At 35.8% G+C, this 19826-nt stretch overlaps 1 protein-coding gene across 5 annotated transcripts in view; it reads right to left on the bottom strand.

Moving 5' to 3' along the window:
• Positions 1-12908, bottom strand: part of LOC6044546 (sodium/potassium/calcium exchanger Nckx30C) — a 238898-nt gene extending 225990 nt beyond the window's left edge. For 3 of the 5 annotated variants that reach the window (XM_038253213.1, XM_038253212.1, XM_038253211.1), the window contains exon 1: positions 11833-12908. In XM_038253213.1, coding sequence (XP_038109141.1) covers positions 11833-12181 — 349 coding nt within the window. In that variant the 5' untranslated portion in view covers positions 12182-12908. The remainder of the gene's footprint in view (positions 1-11832) is intronic. The other 2 variants (XM_038253215.1, XM_038253214.1) reach the window with 1 other exon arrangement.
• Positions 12909-19826: the final 6918 nt, after the last annotated feature.

The raw sequence follows: 19826 nt of genomic DNA on the forward strand, positions 1-19826 counted from the left end.
TTTAAGAATTTAAGAATTTAAGAATTTAAGAATTTAAGAATTTAAGAATTTAAGAATTTAAGAATTTAAGAATTTAAGAATTTAAGAATTTAAGAATTTAAGAATTTAAGAATTTAAGAATTTAAGAATTTAAGAATTTAAGAATTTAAGAATTTAAGAATTTAAGAATTTAAGAATTTAAGAATTTAAGAATTTAAGAATTTAAGAATTTAAGAATTTAAGAATTTAAGAATTTAAGAATTTAAGAATTTAAGAATTTAAGAATTTAAGAATTTAAGAATTTAAGAATTTAAGAATTTAAGAATTTAAGAATTTAAGAATTTAAGAATTTAAGAATTTAAGAATTTAAGAATTTAAGAATTTAAGAATTTAAGAATTTAAGAATTTAAGAATTTAAGAATTTAAGAATTTAAGAATTTAAGAATTTAAGAATTTAAGAATTTAAGAATTTAAGAATTTAAGAATTTAAGAATTTAAGAATTTAAGAATTTAAGAATTTAAGAATTTAAGAATTTAAGAATTTAAGAATTTAAGAATTTAAGAATTTAAGAATTTAAGAATTTAAGAATTTAAGAATTTAAGAATTTAAGAATTTAAGAATTTAAGAATTTAAGAATTTAAGAATTTAAGAATTTAAGAATTTAAGAATTTAAGAATTTAAGAATTTAAGAATTTAAGAATTTAAGAATTTAAGAATTTAAGAATTTAAGAATTTAAGAATTTAAGAATTTAAGAATTTAAGAATTTAAGAATTTAAGAATTTAAGAATTTAAGAATTTAAGAATTTAAGAATTTAAGAATTTAAGAATTTAAGAATTTAAGAATTTAAGAATTTAAGAATTTAAGAATTTAAGAATTTAAGAATTTAAGAATTTAAGAATTTAAGAATTTAAGAATTTAAGAATTTAGGAAATTAAGAATTTAAGAATTTAAGAATTTAAGAATTTAAGAATTTAAGAATTTAAGAATTTAAGAATTTAAGAATTTAAGAATTTAAGAATTTAAGAATTTAAGAATTTAAGAATTTAAGAATTTAAGAATTTAAGAATTTAAGAATTTAAGAATTTAAGAATTTAAGAATTTAAGAATTTAAGAATTTAAGAATTTAAGAATTTAAGAATTTAAGAATTTAAGAATTTAAGAATTTAAGAATTTAAGAATTTAAGAATTTAAGAATTTAAGAATTTAAGAATTTAAGAATTTAAGAATTTAAGAATTTAAGAATTTAAGAATTTAAGAATTTAAGAATTTAAGAATTTAAGAATTTAAGAATTTAAGAATTTAAGAATTTAAGAATTTAAGAATTTAAGAATTTAAGAATTTAAGAATTGAAGAATTTAAGAATTTAAGAATTTAAGAATTTAAGAATTTAAGAATTTCAGAATTTAAGAATTTAAGAATTTAAGAATTTAAGAATTTAAGAATTTAAGAATTTCAGAATTTAAGAATTTAAGAATTTCAGAATTTCAGAATTTCAGAATTTCAGAATTTCAGAATTTCAGAATTTCAGAATTTCAGAATTTCAGAATTTCAGAATTTCAGAATTTCAGAATTTCAGAATTTCAGAATTTCAGAATTTCAGAATTTCAGAATTTCAGAATTTCAGAATTTCAGAATTTCAGAATTTCAGAATTTCAGAATTTCAGAATTTCAGAGTTTCAGAATTTCAGAATAACCAAAAAGATACACAAACGGTTTTTAATAAAATCAAAAAAGGCATTATAACAATTAGATACGACCAAAAATTTGCATTTTTTTAAAAAGAAATCAAGAAAAAAATTACCTAAAATTATTCAAAAAAAATCGAATTTATCAGCATTTTTTTAAATTTAAAGCTGTCATCAAATGACCATTTTGAAAAGTGTTTCAGTTCATTTTCGCTTTATCCTGATCTACAATGGCAAATCGCAGAATGTTGCGTCTGAAAACTTGATGATTGTTTTGACAAGAGTTTGCGTAAGTTTGCTCTTTTATACTAAGCTTGCTGGTTTTCCTACCTAGTTAGCATAAGAGAGCGCAGTAGTATAGATGAAACGTTGTCGATTTAAAAAAACAACAAATGTTTTTGAAATATTTTACAGATTCGCTTGCAAGAATTCTATCGAATTCCAATTCAGTTTTAAATATTATTTTCAATTATTTCTGTGATTTTTTTTGAATAATTTTAAGAATATTTTTCTTCCAAAATTTCTGGGGGGGCACAATGTATGGGGGGCAAAAAGTACCGTGCCCCCCCAGAGTCGGCGCCCCTGCTTAGCAGAACGAGAATTGAACCACCAACTTCTTGGTTATTGATCCGACACGCTACCACCGTGCCATGGACGCTTGATGAAAAGTGAGTGAAAGAGCACCAACATATCCTTCTCTTTGGAGTGTTGCTCGGGGACGGGCCAGCTTTATATGTGTTGGTGAGAACTGCAGATCGCTGAAATTTTTACACGCGGGCAAAAATGATCTACGGGCTTGCTGCAAAAAATGTTTTAAAATATGACATTTTCTGTAGCAAATCCAATGTTGCAGATTTTGAGATAATTTTTTCTTTGGGTGTACACCTAGAGAAGGATTATGTTCAAGTTCATACCGTTTTCCCAAGATTTGACACATTCAATCTTTTGAGCCCAATTTGCATTTGTGTTGCATAAAAAAAGAACAACTAAAATCAACCTATTAGACAGGCTAAAATGACAAAAAAATGATCTCCTCGGTAAAAAACGGGAAAACCGGAATTTTATTTTATCGGGCGAAAGCCAGAAAAAAACTCGGGAATTCGACTCACAAACACGATTATAAGTTTATATAAAAATTGATAAAATTCACATAGAATTTAGAATGTATTTTTGTATTAATCTACTCCAAATACGTTTGGTGGAATTTGAAATAATCAGTATCTTCAGTATTTTTTTGAAAAAAGTTTTCTTGTTGGTTTTTAATTAGATTCTCAACTGAAAATTAAGTTTAATAAACTGTTTGATATAGTATTCAACGATTTTGAAATATGAAGATTTCTTTTAAAAAAAATCGCGGAGCTGCCAAATGAATCCTCATTATCTGGTGTGATTCGTCAGGGTACATTATGCCGTTGCAAATCTAGAGCAACAATTAAAAGGGGCGATACGACATTGCTCTTACGGCCTTACACGTGTTTCAACCGAGCTTCCGTGGCCGTGAGGTTACGGGTTTCGCCTTGTAAGCGGAAGGTGATGGGTTCGATTCCTGTCTGGCTCGGCAAAGTCAAATCCCTTAAAGGAGTAAATATGCTCACTGGGAGTACTGACCGGTAAGGAATGAGTTTCGACTAGCGGCGTGCTGGGTTTCCAACCCAGAGGTCGTGAGTTCGATTCTCGTACCGGGATGATGAAGTTAAAAAAAAAAATGGGAAGAAAGACCGTAAAAGCATTGTCGTACCGCCCCTTTCAAATGTTGCTACAGAAATATTGTTGTAGTTAATTTCCCTTGGCTGTGACCAAAGTCGAGTGCGGATTTTTTTTAAATATAAAAATTTTAGAGCGTCCAATTTCCCGTCCCGGGAAAAATCTCAATTATCGCTCGTTTTGCACAAACAATGAACATTTTGACCGAACGATGATCATTTTGCTTTGTGCATGTTTCAAAACATCTCAGAGAAATCCATATTACTGTTCTCATTGAACTTATCAGTTCGTCTAAAAATTTCATGTTAAGATTTTTTTCCGATGATATTAATATCTGAAGCATTCACAACAAAGAATAGATCTTGTTTATTTGTTGGGCAACAATAATTGCAATATTATGAAATGAAAATAAACAATTAAAATGTGTTATATCATTTCAAAATACGGTACCTCTTTCCCCCAAGATAAAAAAAAAATACGTTTTGTTTACCATGACCAAATAGAACTAAAATTGAATTGGCATCATTAAATGCCACTTATAGGATTTTTACAGAAAATATTAGGTTAATTTGTTTAACAGTGTTTGAGAAATTATAGTTAAAAAATGAAAATTTATACAGCACTAGAGCTACCAAGGGCGTAAGATTTAATAAAAAAGTTCAAGATGGTATGTCAGAGACATAACCGAAAGACATAGGCCCAAACAATTTGAATGAGTTTTTGGATTGCTAGTGAAATTTGGAATAAGATTCAAAGATTTGTCGGCAAAATTATCATAAATGTTCTCCCAAGGTGAACCTACCATGAGGGCACCGGCAACTCCAGGTTGTGGCCACTACGGTCGAAATGTCAATTTTCATGTTCAGTATCAAAAACCATGAATTTTGATACCCATATTGCAACAACTCGTATGGTTCAGTAAATGTCCCTCCGGGCCCCGGGGGAACCTGCTTTGAGGGCACCGGCCACTCCAGGTTTTGGCCACCACTGTCGAAATGGCCATTATTATGTTCAGTATCAAAAACCATGAATTTTGATACCCATATTGCCACAACTCGTATGGTTCTATAAATGTTCCCCCGGGCTCCGGGGGAACCTGTTTCGAGGGCACCGGCCACTTCAGGTTGTGGCCACTTCTGTCGAAATGACCATTATTATGTTCAGTATCAAAAACCATGAATTTTGATACCCATATTGCCACAACTCGTATGGTTCTATAAATGTTCCCCCGCGCTCCGGGGGAACCTGCTTCGAGGGCACCGGCCACTCCAGATTGTGGCCACTACTGTCAAAATGGCCATTCAGTATCAAAAAACATGAATTTTGAAACCCATATTGCCACAACTCGTATGGTTTTGTAAATGTCCCCCCAGGCCCCGGGGGAACCTTCTTTGAGGGCACCGGCCACTCCAGGTTGTGGCCACTACTGTCGAAATGACCGTTATTATGTTCAGTATCAAAAACCATGAATTTTGATACCCATATTGCCACAACTCGTACACCCAAAGTTAAAGAACGAGGGAATAGTCCTCACGAAAAGAAACGTGAGGAAAGTGCTATATTGCGAGAGTATAGTCCTCTCGCGTGTTCATTCGTTCATTGGAACAGTTCATCCTATGAGTGGCTTATATGGACAAACGACCGCCACTTAGTCACCGAACCATGGTGGCTCATACGGCAAAGGCACGGTTCAATATGCCGAAGGTCTTGGGATCGAGTATCGGTACCGGTACTTTTTTTTTTGATAGATGAACTTTTTTCGAAAATGAACCATGAGTAAAGTACTCTCGGTAATTTCGGGATTTATCCTCTCAGTCCGCACACAGTACCATTTTCTATCGAATCGTGCTCTTTATCCTCTCGTATGCCGATGCCCAGTTCTGGGTGTATGGTTCTATATATGTTCCCCCGGGCTCCGGGGGAACCTGCTTCGAGGGCACCGGCCACTCCAGGTTTTTTTCCACCACTGTCGAATTGGCCATTTTTCATGAGAACCGCCGCATCATAGCGACTTCCATCGGTCCGCTTCGCTCAAATTTCCTCCTTCTGCTGCTGGTGGTTCTTCCTTCTGGTTGCTGGTCCTCTTCTTCTATTGGCTGCTGCTGCTGCTCCGCGCCGGCCCGACGTGCACAGTCGAGTGCTCGTTCCAATGTGACTTGCTTTTGCGAAATTTTCTGCTTAAATAGCGGCACAGCCGGAGAACGGCACAAAAGGGGCGCGGCCTCGAATGCATACGCTTGCTCTGATTGGTTATCTGTCCGATTTGTACTGAAAAATTACTCACTTTGATTGCATGTTTTAAGTGCTTTAACTATGTTTAGTCAAACTACCTATGAAGTCAAACGATAGCTGAAGTCTTCCTCTTTCGATTGGTAGTCCAACCGCCTGGATTGATTCACAGGGAAAAAAGATATAAGCGTTCAAAATGTCCCCTTTTTTAACGCTTAAAAGTGACGATTTGGATCGAATTTCTGAACTGGCCCCCCAATATAGTAAGTAGAGACATAGTCCTATGTCAAAAAAAAACGTTGCTTAACCCACCTTTAGGTGGGTGGTGCCTTCCTTGCATTCATAAAGTTAATACACTACAGAGCCTCAAAAAAGAGTATAAATAAGACTTATTTTTATCAAAATATCTGAGATCCGGCCTAACAAAGTGTATAAATAACACTTAAGTGCTTATAACTTTTGATAGGGTTGTCAGATCTTCAACGTGTTAGGCTCATTGGAAAAGTCTTTTGATTACTTATACAAAGACAGGTCGCATGGTGGATCCGGACAACGTTTTCATCAAAATATTTGAGATCCGGCTTCCAAAAAGTGCATAAATAACACTTAAGTGCCTTTAACTTTTGATAGAATTTTCAGATCTTCAACGTTTTGGGCTCGTTGGAAAGGTCATTTAAATACCTTTTTAAAAATGTATAGCATGACGGGCTTTCTTACAAAAACCACACTTTTTACAATCTTTCGGACTTTATTCGAAATCGTTTTTTTTTTTTTTGCATAACTTTTGAAGTACTTTACTAAACTTCAAAATATTAACTAGGGTCTTGTGGGACCCCCAGACGGATCGAATGAGACCAAAACGGTTGAAATTGGTTCAGCCAGTCCGGAGATAATCGTGTGCATATTTTTCGGTGCACGGACTCACATCCAGACACACGCACAGACATTTGTTCAGAATTTGATTCTGAGTCGATAGGTATACGTGAAGGTGGGTCTACGAGGTCTAATAAAGAAGTTCATTTTTCGAGTGATTTTATAGCCTTTCCTCATTGAGGTGAGGAAGGCAAAACTAATTCGTATTATATACAAAGTGCCCAAAAAAAATGCAAACATATTTCAAATACTCGCTCCAAACATTTGAAAACATTGAGTTGTGATTACATAAAAATTGTATTTTAAGTGAATAGCAGATTTTTACAGTAAATTCAATGCTTATAGATTAATTCATGAGATTAAACCAGTTAGATTCGTTCTGGATAAATTATTTGCCATGAAAAACATATTTTCTTTATTATTATTTTTTCATTTCAATGTTTTGCCATGAAAAACAAAATTGCTGTATGATTTTTTTCATTTAATCTAAGTTATCAATTTTATTCTTTACCATATTCTCTCAAACTGGTCACAGAGACGTATTCAAAAGCTATTTTATCGCTTTGGAGCGAGGATTCATTTTACTCACTTTCCAAACACTTTGATTTAAAAAAAAATATACCTAGCTACTTCTTATCAATTCAATATACTTATCATTATATTTTGATATTTTGAACGAATTGAAAGACAGATATTTAGAAAGTTTATATATTTTCTTGAAGTTGTATGTTTTTTTTACAACCAGCCAAAGCAATAATTAAACCTAACACTTATTTTGACCATTGTTAACCAGGATCAGAACATTTTTTGATAAATTTAAAATTTCCCGGGAATTCCCGGAATTTTCCGGGAAATTTGTTGAAAGTTTTCCGTTTCCCGGGAATTCTGTAACCCCGGGAAATTGGATGCTCTAAAAAAATTTAATATTAAGACTTAGTTTCAACATTTGAATGAAACTATACGTAAAATTCATTTTACACAAGCTCAGTCATTAGTAACCAAGTTATTTAAGTATTGATTCTCTATGCGGAAATTCACCAAAAATTCAAAATATTTATTATATAAGGCCAAAAATGTTAGATACCATATGGGTCATTCCAGGTCAACTGAGTAAACTTTTGGACTCGACCTTCACCGATTTGGACCAAACTTGGAGGGAACGTTTATCTATCGATAGTTAATAGAAATCCCAAGTTTGGTGCTGATTGGACCATCCCTCTATTTTTGGCCCCGCCCTCTTTTTTGGCGATTTTCTAAAAAACTTTTTTTTCTTTTAATCATAACTTTGCAACTATTTGAGCAAAAGACTTTCTACAGGTTGCATTTTATAGAAATTGTCCAAGGAATTCGATAAAAATAAAATTTTAACCCTTAAATGCCCACTAATATTATATTTTATCGTTTTAAGTATAAACATTCAGTTTTGACCAATTGCTTATATTTTTATTTGTTTTATTTTATCACCGTCGTGTTCCCCGGACAATTTTACATAATAATCAATGTAGACTTCAAACTAAAATGAACTATTGACGAGATACAGCGATTTTACTGAAAAAAGTTTGATTTTGACAGCACACGGAAGTTCATGGTCTACTTTTCAACAAAAAGGAATGAATCTCGCATAATTCGGTTTTTATATGTGAGAAACTTATTTCGGATTTGAATTCATAGGACAGAGTGCAGTGCAAAATCAAACTTTTTTCAGTAAAATCGCTGTATCTCGCCAATAGTTCATTTTAATTTGAAGTCTTTATTGATCATTATGTAAAATTGTCCGGGAAACACGATGGCGATAAAATAAACAAAATAAAAATATAATCAATTGGTCAAAACTGAATTTTTATACTTAAAACGTTAAAATATAATATAAGTGGGCATTTAAGGGTTAAAATTTTATTTTTATCGAATTCCTTGGACAATTTTCTATAAAATGCAACCTGTAGAAAGTCTTTTGCTCAAATAGTTGCAAAGTTATGATTAAAAGAAAAAAAAGTTTTTTAGAAAATCTCCAAAAAAAAGGGCGGTGCCAAAAATAGAGCGATGGTCTAATCAGCACCAAACTTGAGATTTTTGTTAACTATCGATAGATAAACGTTCCCTCCAAGTTTGGTCCAAATCGGTGAAGGTCGTGTCCAAAAGTGTACTCAGTTGACCTGGAATGACCCATTATCTAACATTTTTGGACTTCTATAATAAGTATTTTGAATTTTTGGTGAATTCCCGCATAGAAAATCATAAACCTAGGAAAATAGATTTCAAATTATTATCTGTTGATTAGACTTCTTATCATGACTGAAACTTAAATTTTTATTGAAAACACCTGTAAAACGAAATATTAACTATTGAGAAAGTATTTTAAAATGGTTATTCATATGTTTTTAATTAAGTAAAGACTTTTTCAGCGTTTTACCAAATGTTGGACCACAGATCGGTTAAGACGCTAATGTATAATTTTTTTTCATGGATTCGATGATGTTTTGAAAAAAAAAATGATAAAAAACATAAGGCCGCTGCAAACATTTTTCAAAGTTTATGTTGATCATAAGTAATATAATTCTCGGAACTCGGTACATTAATTGAACACAAACACCATGCATTTTACGACAAAATAGGTTTTTTACAATATTTTTGGGTGATTTTTTTTCAGTAATCACTAGGGTGACTAGAAAAAATGAAAGTTTTGGAAAATCTTAAGCTGGTTCTATTCTTTATGCTAAAATAAGTAACTACGAAAATTTTGAGCCAATTCGGTTGGAGACTATCCATAAACCACGAGGACACTTGGGGGGAGGGGGTTCAGCGATTGTCTCCGCTCCACACACAACAAATATTTTTTTGTGTGTAAATCGCCCACAAGGGGGAGGGGTGGGTCTAATATTTCAAACAAGTGTCTACGTGGTTTATGGATGGTCCCTTAAGGTTTAGGGATTGCTCGTTGATCGTCGATGTTTGAATGGAATGGTTTGAATTGAATGGACAATTCTTATAAATGTATGGGGAAAAAATAGTTTCAAAATGTCGGCAGCAAGTGGCGTAAGTTTTGCTCAAAATTATCCATGTGTAAGATTCTTATAGGAAATTCTATTTCCTACAACTTTTTCGAAGGGTGCAAGAAGATCCGAGTTGACAATTTTGGGTGAGACCTGCGCCACATGTCGGCCAAATTCTGATGCGATGTTTTTCCTCATACATTTTTGCGATTTTTCCCATACTACTTCAACAATCAAAAGTGACTCCTAACCCTTAACCGATTTGGCTCAAAATAGGCACAGTTACTCATTATTGCCTAAAGAATCGAGGGTATATCTGAAGATTTTGAAAAAAAAAACAATTTCCTTGTCACCCTACTGTCTTAAATTTTTTCTTACAAAGTGCGAACAAAATTAGTTAGTAGAATAGCTATGGCTGCAGAAATCAAATTAATATCAAATTGTGGTCAAAGCCAACAACAAATTTAGACAGTATGTGAAAAGATGCAACCTTTTAAAATTCACAAAAAGAACATTCTTTTATTTTGTCGATCAGACTATTTATGTTTATGACCAAGATCAGAATAATTAAATCAAAAGAAATTAACAGAACAGAAACAGATTTTAAAAAATATCTCTAAGTTGTAGATGATATGCAACAATTTGCAAAATTTTCTTCTTTGTGTTTATCACACCATTACACTTTCTTAGTTGAAAAAAAAATGCTACAGTGAAAAACGATATAATGAAATAGGTCCATTGCTACCTTGGATATAATACATATTGTTTATGACTCATCGGGAGTATTGAACATTTCCAAAATATTATTCAATTAATAGATAGTAATCAATTATATTTATTTTTGCCTATCTGATAACACGTTGTACTGCCATGTGAGCGTCATGTTTGCACATCGTTTTCAAATCGTTAATGATCAAGCTTTATACTCCAAAATCACTCATCGTTTGATTTAGCAATGAGTTCCCTTCGCAAGCTTTTTATCTAATTTTTCATGTATTTCCCTCACACGTTCCCAAATTTCCACACACGATACTCAATGTTCAATGTCAAAACTGTCCGAGGTGCCCAGGTGATAGACATTTCGGGCAGCTCGTCACCCGCTCTTTCACCCAAACGGACAAACCCCTTACAGCAGCAGCGGACGAACGCGCGTAGGCGTCAAAGTGGATGTTTGCGGCGTTCGGTACGTTTCCAAGGGCGTCGCGCACGTGGGGGTGGGGAACCTCTAGTGATAATCAATATTCGCCGTGTGGCACACCGACCGGCCGCCAAGGAAAACTGATTTTCCTACCGCCGCGCCGCAACCATTTCCAAGACTTTCGTTATGTTAATTTTCTTCGTCGAATGTTTTGGGCACACCTGCGAGCGCTCCGCCGCTTTGGGAGATTGATGGGCCGCCGAGAGAAGAGTCCATTGACCGCGCGCTGGGTCACCAAACCCATCGAACGACCGCTGCTCTGCGTGGGAACCACAAGGGTCTAACCACTTGAAAGGGCGTGCGGGTGGGGGGGTTGATTGGATGGTTGCGTGGCCTTGATTTTGCCTGCTACCTCACAACACTCTCGCTCTCGCCGAAAAAAAAGTCGGTTCGAGGCACGGACGGTTCCTTTCTAGGAGGTTATATAATCGGTATTGTTGTGAAAAGACACAGTGATTTTCGATTTTTGTGCTTGAAATGATGAAAGGGGCGCTTGGTGGGGCGTTTGGACGGGCGCTTACGGATTCCGACTGTAGTTGGCGTCCAGCACGGCTAATCTGACGTTTTGATGAATGATGGGGGAGCGCTCACAACTACACGTGAAAATGACTAGAGAGAGAGAGTTTGAAGCAGTAGTTCCAGGACGCTGGATGTCCCCAAAAACATAGTTTGGAGGAAAAGGGGCGCTAGAATGTCCTTCTTCATTCGGGGACTCTAGCATCCTGCGAGCAGTCAAAATATCGATTAGCAATCTACCAAGTCGTGGGGAAAATTGACGAAATTTCTACTAATGCCTTGTAAGGGTTGAAAGGAGCTGTTTAAGGTGCAATCGGATTCTTTGGTTCGACGACGGATTTCCCCGAAGTAGTATAACAAGGAAGCATATAATTATTGGCACTTTATGTAATTGTGTTTTTTTAGTCAGTCACACACTCTGAGTTGTAGCACTGCACTAGATTCATTTCTAGGAGTTCCGCTCACTCTCTCAAGATTTTTTTTTGTCGAAGGGGGACCGCCGGAATAAATCAGGTCACTGAGGGCCCCCCAAAACGGCGCGTGTGAGCGGGAGAGAAAAACGGGAAACCGGGAGCGAATCCGAGTTTGGAAGCGGTCCAAAATTCTTTACTGCGAAAAGGGGCGCATATTTGGTTGTTAAAGAGAAGGGAATTACCATTTGTCGATAGTAGAGTTGATCCGGTAGAGTTTTGGTCATAGTATGAAGCGTCCAGCGAGTCCACGGCGTTAACTAGGTTCGATGGCAGCCAAAAGGAGCCGATCAGGAGCCCCATCAGTGCGAACGGGAGTATCCGGCGGCTGTGGCCAGCGCGTCGTCGGAGGGAGGAACTGGCAGCACTGGCACCGCCGCTACTGCTGTGGCCGCTGATAGCTGCCGCTATCCGGGCCATAGCGGTGCCACTACTGCTGCCGCTGGCCATGGTGTTGCCCCGCCGTCTCCGGCTCCTGGTAGTTGTAGTAGTAATAGTAGTAATAATAGTGTTGCGACAGCAGGACTCCCGCATGGTGCTGGCTGGTGGCTCCGTTTCGCGTCCTTTTTTAAAAAAGTCACCTTTTTAAAAAAGGAGCGGTTTCGTCTATCAAGGATAACGTCTGGATGACATTTTTTCGCTCTCGCTGGCGCGTCTACGGCTCGGCCCCGTGTCTCTGGGAGAGCTCAGTGGCTGGCCCTTTTTTTTCCTAGATCCGTGCAGGCCTTTTTCCTCTTTCTTCTACTTCACCACACACTACTCTTCCCCGCACGAAGAGTTTGCTCCGGACAATCCGGAATGTTCAACACGCTGGGGATCGGGTGTCCCCGGGGGTAGCCTTTTTCCTTGCCACTTGTCACTTGTCAACGATAAACTCTAAGGTACTCTGTGTGTGCTCAAAAATCCACTGCCATATCCCTTGTGCAGGGACAAAAAACGAACCCTAAAACAGGGGACCACCCCGCGCGTGGCTCCACACTCCGGGCCAATCCCACCAATAACAGTGCACTAATATATGTATAACTTCTATCCCTCCTGGGAGCTGAACACGACTAACGCTTGGCCGCGGCCGCCCTTTTGCAACATGCCCCCGCACGTACAGACACACAGCTCACGCCGCCCTCTTTTTTTCTCCTGCAGCAGGACCCAAAAATTTGTGTGTTATTATCTTAAAAAACCGTACTAGTTAGTAGTTATTTACAGGGATAACCGAGGTATTGTTATCGCAATGGACGCGCACGAACTGCCGAACTGTTCAGCAGAACACCAACGAAAGCTCCTCGACGGGGGCCACAAAGCTGTCCTCTCTCACTCTCCCACTCTCTCCCAACACAGACACACACACAAACACCATCGAAAACCTTACTCCAGGGCGCTCTTCTCTCGCACACTCTCACGGAGTCGATCGCAGCTTGCGCCGCGCCGAAAGCTTTCCGCAGCGACCGGAGCTTTTCCGTCGCCGCACACGTGGTAGTGTGGTAATAACCGGGTGGCCGCGCCACGCTTTTCCGGTCCAAATTTACGCGCACAAACACACATACGCACACAGAGAGATGGGGTGCGTGTTAAGAATGGGTCTCCCCCAAAAATATGATCTCATTGTTAGGTGGAAGAGGGGGAGTTGTCATCCCACATCGAAGTTTGGTATGCTTTCAATTATTCAACTCCTCGTGTGTTGGTGCGCACACGACGACAAGAGTGCGTGCTGCATAAAATCCTTTAATAATTAAATTATTTAATTGTTGTATTGTAACAAACCGTGCTTAAATTTTGATCAAAAAAATAAATTTAAAAAATTGAAAAAAATAACACTCGCGTTCAGGAACCAAAACAACAAAACCCACATCACAGAAAACAACAACCGTTCAATTGATCACCAGTTGAGAACGAGAGCGTTGCGTCAGATGAAACAAACTAATTGGAGAAATTGACCTTTGCATGATAGCGGCGGCGATGACGATGAACCGACGAATGGTATACGACGGCAATGTAGTATATTTGTTTATTTTTATACGATACATGGCACGGCACGTCACACCAGACGACACTCTCTGACTTTGGCCGATATTTACTTGAGTTGAACGATGATCACACCACATAGAGTAATTGATTAGCACAAATATTTGTTGCATTCTTAATTTTACAGGGTTCAAGTTTTTTGTCGGCGTTCCGAACTAAAATAAATCAATATTAATATGTTTATAAATATTCAAGACAAAGATGCCTAGTCTTGAATATGGCTCTATCAATTATAAACCATGGAGCATCTCGTCGAAGTTCGTGATCTTGATACTATTTATTGGTATGTGAATCAAGGTTGTACGAGAACGTTCAAGTTATGCAAGTTGATTTAAAAAGCAAATATTCAACGTGACAAATTGCATTGTAGCAGGAAACATGGTTGTACCGGATTCTTTTTCAATTAATGCAGTTATCTCGGCTGCATAGCAAAATTGTTTCACAACACAATATGATAAAATTTGTGTCAAGATCTGATCACGTTTCAAACATTATAGCTGTAGTGGAAGAGTTTTGAAGGTAATGTTCACTAAAAATTTTATAAGTTCAATTGTGTTTATTTCTCTGGTTCAACTTTAGTTCTTGTAGGTGTTTATAGTCAAGACTCGATTATCGGGAGGCCTCTGAAAAAATTACTTTGGATAATCATATCACAAAAAAATGTTTTTTATTAGGTTTTGATTGATAAATCCCTTTTACACTTTATGTCTATGTCCTGTCCATCAAGTAAGCGTCCATCAAGTAAGCGGGATACACTCAATATTCACATTTGTTTTAGGACCATATTTAAAAAAATAAGAAATTCTATAGGCAATCAACTGCTCAAATATTTATGAAATTACGTCACAGAAATCGAATTTGATGATAAAAACTAACATCATAAGTTCCTTCGAATTTTGAGTGAAGAATACCTCACCTCTTCTCGCCTTTTCACTTCATTCATTAAGAAGAATGTATGAGTTCCAAAATAAAATTGTTTAGTTGGTATCACGTGTCTTGACACCTTGTATATCTAAGGCAACTTTTGACCTGTTTTAGTTTTTTCATCTCTGATGTTTTTGGTTGAACAAATTATTTAAATTTATTTGATTCATCATAATACGCAATATTTTTAAATTTCTTATTTGAAAAATCATGGAATACAAGCAAAATCAATATTTTATCAGAATCGTTAAATTTTCTCTGAAGACTTGCTTTGCAACGATGTTCTTTCCCTTTTCATTACATTTGAGCTGATTTTAATATAAAGGCAGTTGAACAAATCGGGACAAACAAACAGTGCGATTCGATGCTATTTTAAATGCTCTTATTTCAATGAAACTTGCATTTTATTTTTTTCATTTATGCTTGTTTCTAAGAATTTACGAATCAATTTTGATATTATGGCCTGTTATTTTATTGTATTGTTATCATGATATTAAATGATATTATATGATACTGTGATTTTCAGAGAACGATGCGTTTGACTTGCTTTTATGACCCTTTCTTTTGAAGTTTAGCTTTTAGAACGTTTCTGCTTTTTCATTATGTTTTATTTTTTGAAAGTTGTAGAGTTATTTATATTATACCCGCTATTCTAGTTTAAATTTATTCATTGCAACTGGTTAACTATAAAACAAATTGACAAGAGTATAATATTGAAAGCTGTAAATTTCCAAAATATACAGCAAAATAAATTAAAATAAAAGCACACAAAAAACTAAACAATCAATAAAAAAAATGTAGAGAAACACTAAACAGGTGACATATACTGTGTGAAGAACAAAAAGAGTTAAAAAATACCGTCAACTGGGGCGAATCGGAACTACAGTTTACATGGAAACAGCAGTTTTCAGAGTACTTAAAAGCTTCAAATAGAGTAATCGATGAACTAATTTTGTTTTTCTGTGTGCGTTCTAACCAAGCAAAGATATCGACTCTCTGGCTGTCGATCTTCTCGATATCAATATTGCTCCATATTTCGATGAATCCCTTCGATCCCTTCAATCTGCATACTTCAATTCTTTTCATTCCTCGATATTTTCTCTTGCTTGAAGGATCTCTTCCTCGACGGTCCCTTGGATTCTTTTTGCTTTAAAAATCTCTTCCGGTTGTCAATAATTTCACTTTCTCATGGCTTGCATAGACATTTTTCTTTGCGAAACGAAGCTTTGAAGGGTGTTTGACATTAGTTTGTTTTTGTTTGCTGGACGTTGCCATGGTTCTCTCCCATAGCTGGGTATCAAGAAAACAATATTTTCAATCGAGTCTTCATTTTGCATCGTTCTGTAAACTGATGATTCTCTTCCTCGAAGGTCTCTTGGATATTGACAACCAGAGAGTCGACTGTATTAGGAAAAACAATGTTAAATTAGCTGTCCCAATTCACCCCAGATGACGGTAATACAGTTACAGTCATGTCCCAGTTTTGGTTCGTTCAGCTGCCTCGGTTAAGCACGTTCCAGTGCTTAACTGAAGCACAGAGCTTATGGGAGTTTGGCTGTATGGGAGACATTGGCTATAATCGTATGAAAAATCATGCAAACATCAAAAAATTACAGTGGTTTGTAATCGGGATGATGGCAGCTATCCATTGCAATTAAAATGACATGAAAATTTTCACAAAAAAACGTATTTTCCTGTATTTTGAAAATTTTCACAAAACTACGTTTTTTCGACAAAATGCTCAAATTTTCAGTTATTATTTTTATATTGTGAAAAACTGAAATTTTTAGTTTAGTTTTTTTAATTTTTAGTTTTGTGATTTTTTTAGTATTTTCAAAACATGTGGTTATTACATTCGAAATGTTTGAAAATATTCCGATCATTTGATAACCATATCGTGAAAAACGGAAAATTTTAGTACTTTTTTTTGATAATGTAGTTTTGTGAACATTTTGAGTAATTTCCAAAAAAATGATATTACATTTGAAACGTTTGAAAAATCCCGATTATTTGATACCCATGTTGTGAAAAACTGAAATGTTGAGTATTTTTTCAAAATACGTAGTTTTGTGAAAACTATGAGTATTTTCAATGAATAAATGGTGTTACATTCGAAATGTACAAAAAAAACCCGATCATTTGCTACCCAATTTTTTTGAGGTTTTAGAGAAAAAATATGGAAAATACATGAAAAGTACGTACTTTAGTGAAAATTGTCACGTAATTATAATTGAAATGGATAGCTGCCATAATTCCGGTTTCAAAACACTATATTTTTTATGTTTGCATGATTTTTTATACTATAATATTTACTGCCAAAACTTTCTCAAATAGTAAGGAATCATTGAATATAGTATCAAAACGTCTTCCTTCCTTAACCGCATACAAAGTGTTATACTGAAAAAAAAACAGATTTGCATTTCAGACATAGGTTGAATATAAATTACCATTAAAAATACTGTAAAATATCACAAAATTTCCAAGAAAATTTCATACTATTAAACTGTTATCAATTTCTACTGAGAGAAGCATGAAACAGAAAACTTTTTTTTATAAATTAAAAGTGTATCATGTAGGTGTAAAACACAAGCTTTTACTTCCACACAAATGGAGAAAGGTATAAGCATTCAATGTTATCTCCAAAATCTACCCACCCTTACCACACTTCAAAACACATGATTACCGATCGCATGCCATTCTTTCTTCCACAAGGTATGTGAGTGTAGTAACCACCAACAATAACAACAACAACCATAGACACAAAAGTCCCCCTTACCAGCAACTGCCCTCGTACCTTAATGTGCCCATGTGACCGCAACATGGCCACCAGGGCGCGCGAGCTTTTGCTTGTCCTTGCCAACCAACCAAAGAGAGAGAGAACGGGAGAGGAAGAGAAAGAGAGCAGGAACGTTGTCCTTAAAAACCACCATCCTCGAGCAGATTGTTGTCATTGCTGTGCCGAAAAGCGTCCTGGCCTGGTAAGACTTTCCGCAAAAGTCAGTTCGAGTCTTTCGGCCTTTTTGCAGAGTGACTTTTTTTTTGCGAAAAGAACATGGAGTACCCTCTCTCGTTCCCCTCTCGTAATAGTAAAAGCTCTCCTTGCCACCCAACCAACGTTCAGTGTGTGCCGTTTGGCGCATGCCCGCAGATCGTCGTCCTTACAACCACTGATAACACACTCCCGTGAACGAGCGGAAGGTCCTTCGAGAGCTGGAATGCAGAAAAAGCTTGCGCACTCACAGAAGACTCAAAAGGGAGAGCAGAAAGACGAGTACAAAAAACAGTGTTTCCAAAACACACCACAACATCGAGAGAAGAGCTTTCTTTCTCGATTTAGTGCTTTGATAACGAGGAGCATGGCGAGATATCTGTATGAGTGCGAAGCAGAAGAGAGCCAGCCAACAGATCTGGAAAACGGGAAAAGCGCTCGTGAATTTTCCAAATGAGAGATAAGAGACGGCGGAGCAAATCTAAAAGTGGAACAACCTTCCTGGCATGCTGGCAGCACGGACGGTCGGTGCGGCAGGAAGGTTCCTTTGCTTCACTGTATAAACAAAAACTTATCGCGGATCGGATGTGGGCCGAGAATGAAGAGCAGTGGCGCTGTCTGTTGGAGGATGAATAAAGGAGGATTACGGTTCTAATGCAGGATTTGAAAAAATAGATACCAAATATATTTTTTTTTGCGATGATTGAAGATGAAGAAACTTATTCAAAAATTTAAACTGTATTCAAGATGAATCCTTAGACCATTTAGAAGAAAACAATCGGTATCGTTGCAGCAATTTGTCGTTGTCGTGCTATCTTGTCACACGTGCATTATGGGCCAAATTGAGTTAGGAACGCCTCACTTTTGATCTTCATAGATCCCTAAAATTCGATTTTAATCCTATGATATTCAATAAAAACCGACAAAAAAACTTCTTGCAATGATGTCACTGTACGAATACGAAAAAAGTTTCAGTCTTGTCGTGCTTTCTAGACACACCCTGAAAATTTATGCAAGTGCGTCAGCTAGCCAAAGCGATTTCAGGTCAGAACGTGTTAGACATACATACATGCTACTGTAAACATTTGTAGGCATAACAGGCAACCAAATTCAACCAAACTTCGAAACAATGCTCAAAACGGTCAGCCAAACAAAACGTTGCATGCTCGACGTGCGACAAGATAGCACGACAACGTCGAATTAGCGTTGAATCACCATACGTTCCATTGAAAGTGAGCTTCCAACACATTTTGCTGGAGACGCATGGTTATATTGATGATCAAACTTTGATAAATGCAAAATGGATATTGAATTTAAAACTAAAGTAAAAAAATATGGTAAGATTTTAATTTCTACCGTAATGATTCGAATTCCCGGACGCTTCGAAAACCGGACACCTCATCCTGTTTTATCAATTATTTGGATATAAGTTCGCATTATAAATGTCCAAAATGGGTTATTTGATGAATTCTAACATAAACATTCATTTAAAGTTTGTTTGAACGCTGTAGTTAATGTCGAAACAATTAAATAAAATAAAATTATAAGATTACCAAAAATGCAAAACATTTCAAGTAAAATATTTCATAGGCGTCCGAAGCACCGGGAAGGCAAAGCAGAAATTTATGGTTTTGATTTCCTTAAATTCAAGCTAATTTCTATATAAAATATCGATTATTTTGATGTCAACAGCTTATTTGAGACCTAAAGAATGCCATTTACTAACATTTCAGTCAAAATTTGTGCGATTCATAAGCAAAAACGAGTGCCCGGAATCCGAAGCAAAAGTGTCCGGCTTTCGAATCAGCTTTTATCAGTGTCCGGGATTCGAAGCACAACAAGTCATTTTAATTTTCAAATTCTCATGAAAAATTGTTAGAAAAGACATATTTTGCATGCATTCTCTTAAAACTGACTGTTAATACTACATCCTGATGATACTTCTTCATTTCCAACTTATTACATGTTTTTTTGTCAGCTATAATAAAAATGATATGCTACTAAGAGTCCGGATTTCAAATCATGACGTTATTGCAAACCAACCAGTAATATTGATTATTAAAATTTGATTAATGTATCGAAATCCGATATTTTTTTTAAATCGCCTTTCAGCATCCTGTAAATTAATATACGTGGTGAAAAATGTTGATTTTGCGGAATTATGATAATCATGACACTTTAATTTAATGAACAATTAAAAATATTACTTAATATGAGCTGGATCACAGATCTTTTGATTTGTATCCT

Source organism: Culex quinquefasciatus, chromosome 2, assembly GCF_015732765.1.
Source record: "Culex quinquefasciatus strain JHB chromosome 2, VPISU_Cqui_1.0_pri_paternal, whole genome shotgun sequence".
Taxonomy (NCBI): Eukaryota; Metazoa; Arthropoda; class Insecta; order Diptera; family Culicidae; genus Culex; species Culex quinquefasciatus.